We start from the raw sequence: 17,561 nt of genomic DNA on the forward strand, positions 1-17,561 counted from the left end.
ACTTGCCAAAAATAAATGTGATGGAAAAATTAAATTTAACTTCTTGAGAATGAACATGGTTATTGAATGCTATTAAGTGAAGTCTGTATTTTTTTATTCTTTGTGAAAAGGAACTCCATGCTCATCTTAATGGCTCTATCAGTAAAGAAACTATGACAAAGCTGTTGGCTAGGAAGGCCCATCTACCTCAAGATCAGCAACCAGACACTCAGGCTTTGCAGCAATGGACAGACATAGTAGAAAATGGGAAAGCGGTTAGTCTTGATGCGTGAGTAATTACCAGTGACAGCACCACACATATTTTGCCAACAGTGGGCATATTGTGATGGATGGGGGAGGGTAAAATATCAGAAATTTGCCCAAAATGTTGTATTTGTTTTAGAATGTCTGGCGCAACAGAGAAAAAGGTACTGTATATCACTACCAAACTCAAGGTGAATGGAAGTGTAGAACATGTCAAAGATCAAAGCAATTACAAAAACAACATTTTCAACTAAAATATTATCTTGGCTCACGTCACTTTTCAGATATATGACAGCCGGGTAAAATGAAGATATCAGTGTGTGTACCCCGGTACCTATCTATAATAAATTACTGTAAGTGGCGAATTGGTGAGGCTAAAAACTTTCACGCTTTACATTATTTTGGAAAACGGACTTTTGCTATGCAAAGAACAAGGTGGTGTGCACTTCAATAAAACGTCAAATTTTGTTTTTGTTTACGTTAAAGGGGTCAAATTACATTAATTAGTTTCAAATGCACTGAAAGGTCCTTTCAGACTAATCACCTCCAATAAGGTTGCAGTATTTTGACTCGCAGGTCAATTTTTTTGTCTCATATATCCTGTCACTCATATCATAATACACAGGAGTTCACTGGCAATCAATATATTAATTGTTTATTCAATCACTGCTACACCTCCAGATTTGTTATTTGTCAAGCTCACAATAAATCCACTATGTCAATAATGTCAACTGTGTACTCAAAACTGTTAGCATCTAATTTACTCAAAAGGGTCAATGTCCTTTTTGGACATAACAAAGGATAATGTCACTAACAAAAATAATCACATTCAAAAGAACATTTGCACACCCAACATATCACTACAATTTACCAACCGCAAAAAGGCTGTGACCGCCAAAGATTGTAACTGCGAAGCACAGGTGACCGCTAGTAAATTGTAACCATTAGAAGCTTTTTCCAAAAATATTGCACGAAAACCTAAAAATCACTATGTGACCTCTGCATTATCTCATTTCATCAGATGTTTCCAGATGTTTAAACTGATACATCAGATTGTTGATGACACTGAAGCTGTTGCCATGGTAACCAAAGATGTTGTGAGAGAGTTTGCAGAAGATGGAGTTTGTTACTTGGAGCTGAGGAGTACCCCTAGGGATGTACCACAGACAGGTAGGGTAGATCTGAAACGAATATAACTAAAGAGATATAAAGCAATGTACAACCCTTTAGATGAATCCGACGAACCACATTCCTACTGTTCTACACATCACTGGCGGCCATAGCTGGGGGCCATCCATCCATTTTATGCGACGCCAGTATCGTAGGCATGCAGCGTTAACCGCTCCTGTGAAGCGGCGGGCGTCTTGGATCGCAATTCAAACAAACTAAACTATTTTGACGCGGATGGCCCAAGCCATGACCAACTTAATACTGACTGTCACTTGGCTCGTAGGATTGTCAAAATAGTTATCACGTATCGATCGTATTCCAAGGTCTTCCACGGTAGCTTCAACACGGATCTGTCTCTTGACACTTTTGTGTCCTAATTCATGAAAAGGTAGTTAAATTTAACATATTTTGATCACTTGATTTGTGTTTAGAAAATATTAAAGAACATAACTAGCACAGTTATTGGACTCAGACTAATGTAACAGCTAAAACTTGCCATTTCAATGTAATGCAATCATGTTTTTTATTTGATTATTAATGTATATATTAATGTATTCTAGGTATGACAAAACGGAGCTACATTGAGACAGTACTGAAAGCTATTCAACAATGTCAGGATGAGGGAATAGATATTATTGTCAGGTAAAAAAAAAATCATTTGAAATATATGATTACTCAATTGACAGCTGTGTTGTATTACAAAGTGCTTTTACATGAGAGCAAAAGTAAGAGATGCCAGAAATTAGGACAAAAGGAAAAGGATTAAATTGATTCAGTCAGGAGTACACTCTACTATGTGTGTGGTGAATGGTGATCATGTGTTTCATCTTGCTCTTAAAAGTGACATGCTGATTGGTTAGATTGGTTACAAGAAGACTTTTTATATTTATTGAGCCAATCAATAGCATGATAAAATTGGTGTTGAGGCTGTAGAAGCTTGAGCTTGAATATCTAGATATGTAATTGGTCACTCAGATGAATGTACATGAATTGCTTAATTACCCAATCAGAAACATCGTAAGAAACAGGAGTAGTTTTAAAGGGGTTACAGGATGATATAATCAAAGACAGAATTAAAAAGACTACTTTGCATCTGACGTCATCTGTCAGTCAAACTTTGCTTTGTTTGTCGTGATGATTGACTTTCTGAACGCGGTGGTAAAAGGTTTATTTTACACATTCAAATATTCAAACAGTCTCAATGTTAGGTCTTAGTAATAAGAAACTTTCTATTCTGAAGGCACCATGACAACAAGGCCTAAAAAAGTTGCTTTTTGCCTTGTATATGTACGGTAATTTTTCGCCATGAATCAACCTTCCGTTTTACGCACTAACTAATTTTTTTTTTTTTTTTTTTTTTTTTTTACTACTAACTAATGGGGAGTTTGATTGATATGTGCCGTCAGATGCAAAGTAGTCTTTCTTAATTTTATCTTTGATTATAGAGGATGGTGTTTTCTTTGTCAACAGATTTATCTTAGCTATAGACAGAAGAAACAGTTTAGAAGCAGCTGAAGAAACTATCCAATTAGCAGAGGACTACAGGGCTAAGAGTGGAGGCGTTGTTGTAGGAGTTGACCTCAGTGGAGATCCTAAGGTATGACACATGCGCATACGCATGCCCATGCACCCAAACCCCACCTTAACACACACACCCCCACACCCCCCCACCCCTGTGTGTGTTTGTCGCCAACCGAGGACATTGTGTTTTGCTATCTAACCGAGGACTAAAATGACGGATTTTTTGTGTGCATAATACGAAACGTAATTTTAGCCATCACCTGCGGATGGTAGTTTTTACACGTGTGGTCCTCGGTTTCAGGCAAATAGCGTTATAAAGCATTTAACATGCATTTGAGGTCTTTTGCAGCAGTTTGAGATTACGGACTGTCCTCGGTTGGATGTAAGTCCGCAGTTTAGGGTGAAAAATCTTGTGTGTGTCCTGGTTTGCCCGCAAGGCCGCAAACACGTACGCAGTCACACCCACCTATTGGTATTTGCCTCCAACCGTGGACAAAATTGAGTACTATGCAAATGCAGACGTCTGAATCCGCATTCTATCGACGTAACCACCTGAAACTCAACCCTGACAAATGTCAAGCCATTCAAATCTGTTTCATGAGAAACCCACCTTCTCATCCCATTTTGAAGATAGGCCATTCATTGCTTTCTTTTGTTTCATCTGCCAAAGTCCTGGGCATCTTCATACAGCAAGATCTTAAATGGGATGCCCAGGTGGATCACATGTGCAAGTGTGCTAACAACCGCCTCTTCATGCTCCGTTCTCTGAAAGCGTTTTGGTTTCAACGTTTGAGCTGACCACAGTTTACGTTGGTTACATACGTCCCCTATTGGAATACTCTGATGCCAATTGGCATTCAGCGCTCACGGTTAAACAATCAAATACACTTGAGCGAGTCCAAAAAAGGGCATGCAGAATCATTTTGGGTGCTAATTATATTTCGTATGATAATGCAGTTAGTGTATGTAAGCTAGAGTCTCTCTCTGCCAGGAGGAACAACACTAAACTTAAGTTCGCGCAATAAACGCTAAATCAGAGCGTACCAACATGTTGCTCCCTCCTAGTAGAAGTGAAGTCCATGGAAGACAGCTGTTAAATGCAGTCAGTATCTCCAAATTGCGTGCACGCACAAGCAGATTTGCTGAAAGCCCCATTCCCTACTACATTAATCTGTTGAATAAGCAGTAGTAGCTTGTGTGCTGGTGGCTTCCCATTGTGCCCTTTAGCATCTCTCTGCTGTTTTTCCATGCCAAGTTGCCTTTTTTCTTTTTTGCTTTATAATTATGTAATTGATTTCTTTCATAATATTTGTTTATTGTCTCTTGTATAATGCAATTCGGCCGTTTGTCCGCGATATTGTGCAGGTTAATAAAATCATATCATATCATATCATACCAAGGACGTTTCCCACCATTTTGTGTGTGTAGGTGTATGTGGTGAAATTTTACCTAGCAACTGTGGATGGTATAACTAATGTACGACAGAGGACATGTCTCGCAAATGCATTATACATGCAATTGTGATCATTTGCAAATATCCTAGAACCAAGGACAGTCTGCTGTTGAAGAGAGGTCCATGGTTTAAATGTGAAATATCTTGAGAATTTCCTGTTAGACTGTAATTCTTGGCAATATGGTCCATTTAAAATGACAGAAATAAAATTGGAAAACTTTGAGATTTTTTGCCCAAAATAGTGAGTTTTCTGTGCTTTGTTTTTAGTTCTAAGTGCCGTCAACAGGGCAGAGGGTAAATGTCCCCTCTCCATGCTGCTGCCAGTTTTCACATCTGACCCAGCATTTCAACATACCAAATTTGTCAATATTTTTTGAAAGGGCATGTCTCATAATCCCAGTCTATTGATGAACAATGAGCATGACAAGGTCTTGTAGGTGTGAATTTACACTGTCTAGATACTTGGACAAGAAAGGGTACTGTTACAAGTTGCCCGAAGCGTACACAACTTTGAACTGCCAACAGGTTAATGGCAGATTCAAGGCCTAACATGTTTCAGTTTACCGTTATTATTTTTCTGCAGGTTGGTGATGCAAGACAATTGATTCCATTATTACAGAAAGCAAGAACTGCAGGACTGAGGTTAGCCCTCCACATTGCCGAGGTTAGTAGCATTTACTGATTCCATTATTACAGCAAGCAAGAACTGCAGGGCTGAGGTTAGCCCTCCACATTGCAGAGGTTAGTGGTATTCAATTAAGATATTATTACATATCAAATGTATGTAGGTTTCATTCTATGTACATCTGGATAAGTAACTCCATCCAATTTAGAGTACTGCTTTGTAATACAAGTCAGAAAAAATATTTTGAGGCATGTTTGCAGAGTGGATGAGTGGGGGGGGGGGCAGAAATTGCCACCCCTGGCTCAAAAATAGCGGGAAAAAATTGACCAAATTTTATAATGTGCATTTTGGTCCATTTTAGCATTATAATTTTGGCACACATTGTATTAAGCCACTTGCAGGTTCCGCCATTATGCACTATGTGCGGGAGAGCCTCGAACTGGCAGCATACATGAATGGGAATTGAACCAGTCATATAACATTCTGTGTAAGGTTACGTAATTCTTCCTTTGATGTATGCTGCCAGTTCGAGGCTCTCCCCGCATATAGTGCATAATGGCGGAACCGTGCAAGTGGCGAATTGATAGTCTTTAGTAGTGGGTCTGTGGGACAGAGTGAAAATTTTCTGGCTCGGTGGTCCAGTACACCTAATCTACGCCGGTTTGATTCTGTTCACTGCAAGCCGTATATAAAAAGCTTAATTCTTACATGACCTATTCCAGAAGCAGATTAGTGTTTGGACAAACATTGCAAACTGGACTTTTACCAAAATTGAGGGTGCATTTTTTTTTTACACAATGCCCCTTTAAGCGGAATTTACACTAGTGACGAGTGATTAGTTTTTAGCAAATAAGGTAGAGCCCTTCTTTTTACATTAGGAAAAATGTGCCAGCTGGATCATTGTCAAAAAATCAGCTACTCGTCACTTAGCGATGACGACCGCTATTTTATAAAGTTCGAATCCGGGCAGATGCACTGTTGTGTTTTGTTTGTTTTTCAACGTTAATGTGTCCTGGCTGCTTTTGGTAAAGATTAAAATTCATTATTGTACCATTTGCATTATCCTAGATTCCTGATCAAGAAGCAGAGAGTCTGGCACTGCTGAACATTCCCACAGACAGAATAGGGCATGGGACATTCCTACATCCTGAAGTGGGAGGGTCACAAGGACTGGTGGCAGCAACAGAAAATCACAGCATTCCTTTAGGTAAATATTTTGTGCTGTTTTTGTTGTTCGTATGTTGAGATAGAGTAGTGGATTTTGTGTGCTTTTTTAATAGGGTGAAAAAACAGTTAATTGTTACCTTGACGGGAAGTGGATATGAGGTCTTTATGATACACTGCATTGTGAGGGGTTATACCTGTTCGGAACTGGGTATGAGGTCTATGTCATCCACACCTTTGTTTCCAATGGACATTTTATTGTGAAATGTCATTGTACAAGCAATACATTTAAAAAAAATTCACATACCGCCCGCATGAAATTATTTAATTATCTTTGTAATCACTCAAAAAGCATTTTGTGTGAATTTTACATCCAAACTAAGTGCTATTCAATTTTTATGGGCCTTTTTATTTTACATGTAAAGTCTATGGGGTGACAATTAGAAATGGACGGCAATATTGAAAAACCCTCATTTTAGGCCATTTTAGACACTAAAATGCCCATAAAAAAAGAATAGCACTTAGTTTGGATGTAAAATTTACACACAATGCTACCTGAGTGAGTACAAACATAATTGAATACATTTCATTCGGGGGCTAAAGCAAAAACAAAAAATGTCCTATACCCTAAAGTCATAATGTACGATCTTTTTTCAGAATTTACCTTTATTTTTTTCAAAACCGATTTTTTGGCATATTTGTAATACTTACACATGTTCTAACTTAAGGGGGTACTACACCCCTGCCCAATTTTGTGCCCATTTTTGCATTTTTCTCAAAAATATAGCACATTGGGGACAAGTAAGATATGTATATTGTAGGGGCAAGGACTACAACTACTACACTGGAAATTTTGTTTCAGCGCAGACAACAGTTGTGGAGTTACAGTCAAAAATGAGGAAAACCAATATTTGATCAATAAATCAATAACTACTTGCTTTGAGTTGCTGAATTTTCAGTACAGTAGTTGTAGTCCTTGCCCTATAATATACATATTTTACTTGTTACCAATGTGCTATAATTTTTCAGAAAAATGCAAAAATAGGCACAAAATTGGGCAGGGGTGTAGTACCCCCTTAAATCTATGAGCAAACTGTCAAATTAAGTCCTATTTGTAGTAAAAGCGGGATTTATTTTCTGTTGGTCCGACATAAAGTCATAATTTTAGATTATGACTTTATGTAAACCACGATCATAAACCGTAGTCTCGTACAAAACTAGCTTGGTTACGCTCCTTGCACATGTGGAGGGAGGCGTAACCAAACTGGCCGCGTGGAGACTAACTCTGAGGCCGCACTCGCTGTCCTAATTCCAAATAGTGCGAGATGTTTGAGTGATAGAGGTGAAGTTTATGATGTTGTTTCTTTGCAAATTCCCAATGTTTTTCGGCGTCCAAATGTATTGGGAACTTTCATAATGATTGCATATTATCATTTTAGAAGAAAAAAAGAAAAATCTAAAAATTTAAAAAGATCGTACATTAAGGCTTTAATGGTTATGGAACAAAGGTGATCCAGTGCATTTGCCAGAGGTTTGCTTGATCAGAACTGGCTATAAGGTCTTTGTCATCCAGTGCCATCCACTGTAACTGCCAATTCAAATGCATTTTAGTACTTATTTAATGTCATAATAGAGATTTGGTGCAGGCTGCTGCGCAGCTAACACAAATGTGCGCCCTCAAGAGCTAAATGAATACATTTATTTTGTCGCTTACAGAATTATGTCAGACATCCAACTTTGTTGGTAAGACCGTAGCATCATTTGATGAACATCATTTCAAGTATTGGTTTGACAAGGGACATCCGTGTGTGATATGTGTAAGTACCATGTTTTTGTGGACTATAATCATAAAGACCAGTTTAATGTTCTGATGCATGGCTTACCAAACCTTTTTTTCCTGTGTGTGGCCCAAATTTTAAAATCTTTCTTATCAGAGGCATACCAGGCAAATTTTTTTAATTTTCACTTCCCATAATGCATTTCTCTCATTTTAATTTTCTGTACTAATTTGCTATCTAGTGTAACATAGGTCGATAGTGACAAAATGTACCTCAATGAACAGAGCACATCCAGTTCTTGCAAAGTATGTTTATTTCATGACTATTAGTGGGTTTTTAGGGGTTTTGCCGTTGGACAAGTTTAGAACTGTCAAGCTTTCGTCAGGAGCAGCTCTGACTTCTTCAGGACAAAGTACTTAAGAATCAGATATGTTGGCCTTCCCTTGCCTACTGATGGCTCTGAAAAGAGCTGTTCACTGAAGACTGTCCCTTGTCAACAGAGAACAAGCAGATCTCGCCTATCTGCTAATTTGAAAAGTTTGGTAGATCTGAAAAGAGCTGTTCACTGAAGACTACTGCCCCTTGTCTCTTGACTGTTGACCCATGTTTAGCCAGTCCATTCACAAAATGAAAACAATGGGAACCTGTACAAAGTAATGAGAATGTTATTTGATGAAATGAAGTGATGTAAAGGATTCTGGGAAGGGTAAGATATCTTCTCTGTGCAGGTCTTTAGTCTGAAAATCTATGAACCCCATCAATTTTGACAGCTTTTGGCCCTAGAGGGTGCCTTATTCCTAACACTGTATGTGGGTCTGATCCAAGACACATCCCACCTGTATAATAACCTCTTTAATGCAAGAGTGATACCCTTCATTCCAACCAATATTGAAACAGCAATCCCTGTTGGGGGCGTTAATAAAGGGGTGTGTGTGTGTGTGTGTTAACTGACAGTTTCAGGCGGGGACTTTCATTAGGCTAATGAAATAAAATGATAAGTTTTTTTCATTATTGCCAAAACTTTCATTTATATGACTATTACCTATATTGTAAATGAAAGACCATCTCAAAACAGATCATCATTACAGACATTTTGCAATAGATTGAGAAAAGATTTGAATTTGTTTTTATTAAAATGAAAAGAAATTTGCAATTTTTGTAATCACTAGAAACATGATGAGGTAATCCTTAAATTTCCATTATTTACTACATCCTCTACCCCTACAACTAAGAAAAACTGCCGATTATGATCAGCAGGGGATGTCAGACATTTTGAGAGTTTCAATTTTGATTATTTCCATCTCAATTTTCAGATAATTGACTTTTTTATGAAAATAAAGAAAGTTTTGGTCAAATTGAAAAGGTGATGAGGGTGGGTGATGGGAAACTAAGAATCAACTTTCATTAGCCGTAGGCAACAAAATAAAAAAAACTCCTCTTCTATGGGCCTGACCTACTCAGATTTTAAAGAAATTTGGGGGAAAATCTCCTGTACAAATGAATGCCTAAACATATTCTGTATTCCAAAATATTGCAAACAGATTTTGGTTATTTTTCAGGTCATTTGAAAAAAAAGAAAATTTGAAATGATATACGTCTGCCTGTAGAACAGGTTTTTTTTTTTCCATCACCTTATGGAAACTGATTTGTTCTTATTTCACTTAACAGACCGACGACAAAGGAGTTTTCCACACCACCCTAAGCAAAGAGTATCACCTGGCCATGATGACCTTTGACCTTAGCAGAAAGCAGTTATGGCAACTTTCCGAACGGAGCATAGACTTCATATTTGCAGATGATGATGTAAAGCAAACTTTACGTAAACATTGGACCAATGAGAGGTCAAAATTGCAGCTATAAAATTTGATTCAGTTTTGTGTTTGTAACAACTCTACGGGTATTCCTGTATTCACCACACAAAATGAAAATCTACACTAGTTTTGAGTGGTCATATGTTTGAACTCTCTCCACGCGGGTGTCAACTGCAATTTAAAAAAAAATCAGAATTGTAAATTTCCATGACCATATTTGGACTCAGCATGAAAAATGCATAAAAATGAGTACAAACAAGCCTAGTATTGGTTCAGTGGTTCTTGAGATAGCTTTTGATATTTTGAGAAATTATCACAAAACTTGGGACTTTTTATGTTGTAGTCTATGGCTAGCATGCAAAGCATTAAACAAGCAAGTTAATATCAAGGTGTGGACAGTTTTGTTAGCAGGGATTGAGTTTTGAAAATAGCAGGAGTGCTACAAATCACACTTCTGGCAATGTTAAGGTGGGCTTTCAGGTATGCTATTAAATTGCACTCAGTAAGAAGTTTAGGAATTGAGGTGTGCTATAAATTGCAATCGAACAGGCGATTTAAGGTGTGTGATCACATTTGCATGCCTTAAAACTCAATCCCTGTGTTAGGTGCAGTTTGATAACTCACTTGTGTATTTAAAAAGAAGACAATATTCTGTATTCGTAGATTGAATAAAAAATGGTGCAATTAAAAAAACTGCAAAATTCAAAGAGACTCAACTGTGTGAAATTACTGAGCATTAGATGTTATCATTTTGAAGCAGGTTTTGCAGATTTTTTGCTGGAGGTGGAAAAAAATGTGGTTTTTACTGCAGTTTTTTCCACTTGGAAAACAGTTTTTGCTGGCAAAAATGGCAAAAACTAAAAACGTGATATATGTTTCACTTGTTTCACCTCAAAACAAATTATTAGTAACAAAACAAGAAGGCCAGATTTTGTGATTATAAGTTAACATATTAAGAAGTTAAAGGCATAGGTTTTCATTGCACACTAGTGCACTTAATTGAAATACATCATATCAAATCAAAGGACTTGATGAGACAAACAAAATGTTGAATCCCAGTTTTTGTGACTTTCTGATTTTTGCTGCCAAAAACCGAACCCTGAGTCTTGGCCTGAAGTGAGTGTCATATCAACTGCTTGGTGCCAAAATTGGGTAAGTGCAATAGCTGCCATGTGTAGATGAGTATAATATACTGTGTGTAAATTGCCAAATGTTCACAGGGCAGCTATTGCACTTACGTACAGTGTCGGCGCCAAGGGGGGCATTGAGGGGGAAAAGTGAATTTCAGGGGGGCAAAATCACCAAATTTTGAGCAAAATTGCCGCAAAAAGTGGAATTTTTTGCAATTTTCGGTTTTTACTGGGGGGCAACAGGGGGGGCAATAGTTCTGACTGGGGGCATTTGCCCCCTGCCCCCCTGTGGCGCCACCACTGCTTACTCACTTCTGATACTGAGCAGTCGGCATATCACCTGAGAGTACACTCCAATCGTAAACTAATCCACTACCGTAAAAACTCGATAATTAGCATATGTGCTTACTATCGAGCACTTTCAAAACCTGCAAACATGAAGTGCCCCATCCACAAAAGTGCAAAGGATTAGAGCAAATCATCGATACACATAGTTATATACGAACAAGTAAACCTGCAAATTTGTGTCTCAACTCCATTAGCTCATTTGGTAAATCACCAGACTTTGGTACAATTCCATGTTTTCAAAAGCGCTCTATAGTAAACACATGTGCTAACTATCCAGTTTTTACGGTAATTGCTCTTTCAAACTCTTATACTGCCATCATGTCTTTACTTCACCCATGAAGACAAATTAGTCCTTTTCTTTGTCTTCAGGGGTTTATTAGTAAAGATGCGATGGAAGTATAAATGTTTGAAAGAGCAATCAGTGAAGGAGTTTGGAGATGGTCAGAATTCGATGGGGAGGGGTAAAAATTTTGGTCATGTGTGCATAAGAAAAATGGCGATTTGTTTGAGCAATAAAAAAAGGAGTGAAAAATTATGGTATTTTCCTGCATTTCTTCATAACTTTTAATAAAATGTCAATGGAATTGTTCAATTTGTTGCACCGTAACAAATTCTATAATAATTATGATGCCAACAGTGATTTTCTCTTCAATGTTTAAATTTTAGTCTATTATGCACAATGGTCCTATAAGTGGAGTTTAAACCTTTCCTCAGATTGCATGAGTGAAAGAAAACTGTGTTTAGGGTTCACAGAAGTAAAACGTCCCCTGTACATCATAAATCATAAGTTGATCAAATCAACCTCATAAAAGTTCAACTAATGATTTGTGATGTCCTTAGTTTTTGCTTCCAAATAATTTTTGTAAGGGGCATTAAAAAGTTGTTTCAGTAGTCTCCTCCACAGCCGAGTTGATTCCGCTCAGGGCGCTCACTCCACACAAACCGACGGCGGAGGAGACTACGGTAAAAAAAGGCTACGTAAATGTCTATTGCTGATTCAGTCCTAAAGCGCCTGGGAATCGATACTACTAATTGATGGTGTGACAAGCTCCAAATAATAATTCAAAAGTCGGCTGAATGAATTATAAAAACAAATCACTTTGGATCAGGGAAGTTAGTTCAGTTTGTTTGTATTGGAACTTTAGAAGACTAGACAGTAAAACGAATGACCTTTTCAAGGGATCATTCATGAAATTGGGATCATACTAGCAGAGTTCTTAAAGTAAGTCTTACTTTCGGCGTAAGAATTTATATAGGTCACAACGTTGAATGTAAACATTATTTCATAATTAATATTATTAATATGGCGCATAATTTCAGATAACATCCAACACCGGGATCCACTAAATGAGGGAATCGTCCGAGCTGCTACTACCAGGTCATTTTTGCGCTGGATGTAACGAGCCCCTATATATTGTTGTAAACATAGGCCTACTTTAGGCACCACATAATTAACTCAGTGGTGTACTATTTTATTTATGTATTTTTGTTCTTCCAAAGTAGTTTGCCTGTATCTCTGTTTCAAAATTGCAGCCTTTTCAGATGCCACAGGGGAAATTGCCCAAAATTGTCAAAATAGATCAAATTTACACAAAATTGCATTAAATTGCCTAAACATTTTGCAAAGTTGCCTAAACATTTTGCAAAGTTGCCCAAAGTTTTCATAAAGTTGCATAAAATTGCTCAAAGCTACCCGAGTTAATGCAAAGTTGCACAAAATGGCACTGTTAGGAAAGTTTGTTTTTTGATGTATTTTATTTGTTTGTTTTTTCCGCTATCTACTCAAGATAGTATTTATTTCTAAAATAAAAAGAAAGTAAGTAAGAAAGGTTGACAATATTTTGTTATCTACTGATGATACCATTTGGAACCGTATGAAATAATTAAAAAAATCAGATTTAGCATGAGACAAGTCAGAAATTTCATTCGGTATATTTTTTGTACTACATGTTTGTTGTTTGTTTGCTTGTTTGTTTGTTATCTACTCTAGGTAGAATTTACGGTGTGATTTGCAAATCAATATAGGCCCTTTGGGACATCACGCATCTGCTGTCAAAAACACGCGCTCAAAGCATACTTACGGCCTGCATCATTTTCTCGGAACGCACAAACAGCTTTACGGGCTTAATAAAACAACACAGAAAATATTTCACAAATTTAGAAAACGTCTGTTAGGAAAGTTTGTTTTGATGTTTTTGTTTGTTTGTTTATTTGTTTGCTTGTTAGTTTTTCCGCTATTTACTCAAGATAGTATTTATTTCTAAAATACAAATAAATTGAGAAAGGTTGAATATAATGTTAGGCCTATCTACTGATGATAGCATTTTTAAACCTAATGAAATAATACAAAAAAGAAGGAAATCATAGACGTAGCATGAGACGAGTCAGTAAGATCATTTGGTATATATTTTTTTTTTATATTTCATGTTTTTTTTTGTTTTTTTGTTTTTATCTACTCAAGATACCATTTACGGTGCGATTTGCAAATCACCCGTCGCGACGCGACATGCATCTGTGAACACGCGAGAGCCCCCTTACGGCCTGCATCATTTTCTCATAACGCGAGCGCAAACAGCTATCTTCTGAAGATAGCATTGCGGGGCTAATGAAACAACAGAAATATTTCACAAATTTAGAAAACTATAGAAAGAAAGAACGAGCTAAAAATATACGGAAAGAAAAGAAAAGAAAGGACAAAAAAAAGCAGGCCTAATTTGGATGGATTACGGGTACGGGGTTGTGGTAATAAATAAATAATAACATGCAAACGGGAAATCACAAGCTTAAAGGAGTGTTTCGTGATCCTAGCATCCTCTTTTTATGACATTTTTCAGTATATATCCACGAAAAAGCCTATTCCTAAAATTTCAGTTGATTCCGATTTTGCGTTTGCGAGTTATGAATGAGTTATGTGTATTACACTGCTCCATAGACAATGCGTTGTAATTTCGTTCTGGTGCACCAGAACGAAATTCAAATTTCACGATATCTTTGCAAAACGAATTAATCTGCAAGGAATATTTTGTACATAAACATTATATAGCCAGAGGTTTCCAGTGATATAAAAATCTCAACTTTTTTTGAGAAAAGTGGGGGGATGAGGCTGTGGATCACGAAATGCCCCTTTAAGCAGGAAATATAAAAAATGGAAACAAAATATGTAGAAAAAGAAAAGAAGCTAAAAGGGAAATGTAAGAAAGTGTAGATTAAAAAAATAATGGGAACGGGGTTAAATAAATAAATAACATGGAAACCGAAAATTACAAGCTAAGCAGTAAATATTTATAAAAAAAAAGGGGGGGTGGGGCAAAATAGGCCCATGTAGAAGAAACTGAAAAGAATGAAGCTAAAAAGGAAATGCAAGAAGGGACCGGTGTATAAAAATAAAATATTACCTTTTCAATGAGTCTACCTGTTCATTAATTCCTCCTGTTTGAGTGAACACTCCCATTTACTCATCTAGCGGGGACCCTCGCGAAGCGCGGGTCACAGTGTCGACGTCCTATACGATAAATATAAATTTAATACTCCGTTGGTGAGCGACGGGCGAGTGGTATGTCACCGAACGCAAGAAAATGAGTTCTATCTGATTGGCTAGCAATCGATCGCTTAGGTCGCTCAGTAGTCAACTACAAACTCAAAATGGAGCAATGTATTCAATTCGATTGAAATCGATTATTCTATTATTGACGTAGATAAAGAGAGTGATAGTGTGTCAATAATGTACATTGTATCGCACCTGGATTTTACATGCATTCCTTTATATAATTATTTTCTCAAAGTGTTGAATATTATCACAATTTTTATAGTGGATTTCAAATTTTTACATCAAAATTGCAGTTAAACATCCACAGCAAAATACCGGTCCTCACTAATTAGTGAATTTAATTTCCAGTTAGTGTATTTAAATTAAACCTGTGATTTACCTGACAACAAATAAAATTTTCTTGCAATAGAAATATCATATGGGATACTGATATGGTAGGCCGCAACAGCCACAACGTGGAGCTGCTACGCGTAGCTGACTTTTTGCTCCGTGGAGCCAAATTGACCAATCATGTTAGAGTTTTTCATTACTCGGAGGTAAAACTGACCAATCAAGTACGACTTACTCATTACGTGAAGCGAATTTATTCATTAAGAATTTGCCAGACGAGCTTCACGTAGTTGCAAGATATCCTCGGTCACGAAAGTTATGATTCAAAAAGTAGTTTATGAAAAGTACGAACCGACTTATTATTAAGATGGACATGCACTCATAAGAAACTCATACAGTATTGTACATAACTATATAGCTAGGCAGAGTGGTGGTAAACCATGCACACAATTCTGCGATCTGCAGTGTATCGCCGGGAGCTAATTGGTAAAACTTGCGCGGCGTGGCCTGCGGAATTCGACCTTCAGCAAACCAGTTCGGATTTACTTTATATACTAGTAGGCCATACATACTGTACTAGTTACTGTCCGTTTTCCTATACACAATACTCAGTGCGCTCACTATTGACGCGTGACCTCTACAAATAGTGTATGTTAGAAGTATAGGCCATTGCCTAGTTGACGTCACTGTGTAAAAAATAACCGGCCAATATTTAAAGTATTCTCTGAATTTCTAGAAAATATAGTTTTGTAACATGTCCTAAATTTTTAGCTAATTTAAGGTGTTTGGAAATATTGGTACTTTTGTGTTTTAGGAAGGATATGTAAACGACAGATAACACCAAAATATATGAAGAAATTATTTCTAATCCGTGTTAAGTCTGCAAACCATTATGCTTCTCATTTTCAAGAACGCTGGTTAACAATAAGCAGACTATTGTCTCATTTCGTAAACAAAAGCCCACACAGTATTGTTACCTTGCTTTCGCTTTATAATCATTCACCCAACTGAAACTATAATACCAGCTCATTGCTCATTGCACAGGTAAAACAGACACAAGTGCAGTGTGTATTTAACCAGAGAAGATCTGATGTAACATAGTTGAGCTGTTTTCATTGAGTGTTATCTTGGTTTAATAGCTTTTAATGGGGTTTAAGTCCTTCAAAGGTCGTGGTGAATTCTACTGTAGACATGACTGCATCATGATTATTTTAAAGTCAACATTCAACAATATGATCACCGTGATAGTATGACAGTATCAGTACCGTGGGTGTCAGGATCCTGGCCTGACACAGTAGACAAACAAACAAACAGACACGCCACACACATGACACATGCATGCAAGGTAACATTGACTATAATACACTAATCAAACAATGGTATTGATCCTGTACAACTGGTCGTGGTTTATTTACATTCGATTCATTTAAAATCCCCATAGTAAACATTAATTTTGGCAAGAGTTTTCTCTCTCTGGAACGAGGATGCATCCACTGGCTCCGCGTAATGAAAAGATCTAACATGATTGGTCAATTTAGCTCCGCGAAGCGAAAAGTAAGCTACGCGTAGCAGCTCCACGTTGTGGGCGCACACCACTAAATAATCTTCCCATTGAAACGCGTGTAAAAACACCGGGTTTCTTTGCTCATTTTGAGGCCTTTTGGGCTCGTTTAAAAAAATTTTATGATGACCAGTCGATTGCAAATCGATGAAAGTTTAACATATGTTTCAATGTATGGGGGTTCTTCCATCTCGTTTTCCCGCTAGGAGGCCGCGAACAGCGCCCTCACTGTTTTTGACATGCTCTCAAGACTGCAAACCCGATTCTGCCATTTTTCAATTCGCGGACCTATTTTCTAAATAATTATAAAAATGTGACTTTTTTGGCGACTCAAATTTATGTATAGGCTTTACACTTTTATTTAAGCTATAATTCGCCACTCTTTCTGCATAATAAGTTTAAAGACCAGCCCAAAATACCTCAAAAAGTTTCTGTAATTTACCGGAACTCATTAGGGTTACACAAATGGCGCATTGATTTAGTGGTGTGCCCCTTCAAGGAATTATGATGTTCATAAAATCGAATTTTGTTATATTTTTCTTGAAATATAAATTTTTTTGATAAAGACACGCCAGCCTTGGGTGCTCACTGACATCCACATCAAGAGAAATGTCGTATCAAAGATACATGGTGCATTCCAAAAATGTGCACATTTTCAATATTTTGACCATTTGTGCTTATTTCCCTAGATTTGCATTAAATACCAATTCTCAACATAATAGTTTTTGACCGTTTATCTGCTAAAACCGCTTTAAAATGAAAAGAAACTAGGTTTCATAATGGCAAAGGTCTATATATTAATGATTTTACAACAATCACCCCCCTTATAAAAAATTAAGATTTGAGAGGTTTAAAGACTTGTGCCGATTTGTCACCTTAT

At 37.1% G+C, this 17,561-nt stretch overlaps 1 protein-coding gene across 3 annotated transcripts in view; it reads left to right on the top strand.

Annotated features, from left to right (window-relative positions):
- LOC140144064 (N6-Methyl-AMP deaminase-like) overlaps nt 1–10,472 on the top strand; it is a 38,226-nt gene extending 27,754 nt beyond the window's left edge. The window contains exons 2-9 of one of the 3 annotated variants that reach the window (XM_072165892.1): nt 111–268; nt 1,265–1,413; nt 1,974–2,055; nt 2,884–3,010; nt 4,971–5,051; nt 6,081–6,219; nt 7,893–7,993; nt 9,623–10,472. In XM_072165892.1, coding sequence (XP_072021993.1) covers nt 111–268; nt 1,265–1,413; nt 1,974–2,055; nt 2,884–3,010; nt 4,971–5,051; nt 6,081–6,219; nt 7,893–7,993; nt 9,623–9,814 — 1,029 coding nt within the window. In that variant the 3' untranslated portion in view covers nt 9,815–10,472. The remainder of the gene's footprint in view (nt 1–110; nt 269–1,264; nt 1,414–1,973; nt 2,056–2,883; nt 3,011–4,970; nt 5,052–6,080; nt 6,220–7,892; nt 7,994–9,622) is intronic. The other 2 variants (XM_072165891.1, XM_072165894.1) reach the window with 2 other exon arrangements.
- Nucleotides 10,473–17,561: the final 7,089 nt, after the last annotated feature.

Source organism: Amphiura filiformis, unplaced genomic scaffold (assembly GCF_039555335.1).
Source record: "Amphiura filiformis unplaced genomic scaffold, Afil_fr2py scaffold_38, whole genome shotgun sequence".
NCBI lineage: Eukaryota > Metazoa > Echinodermata > Ophiuroidea > Amphilepidida > Amphiuridae > Amphiura > Amphiura filiformis.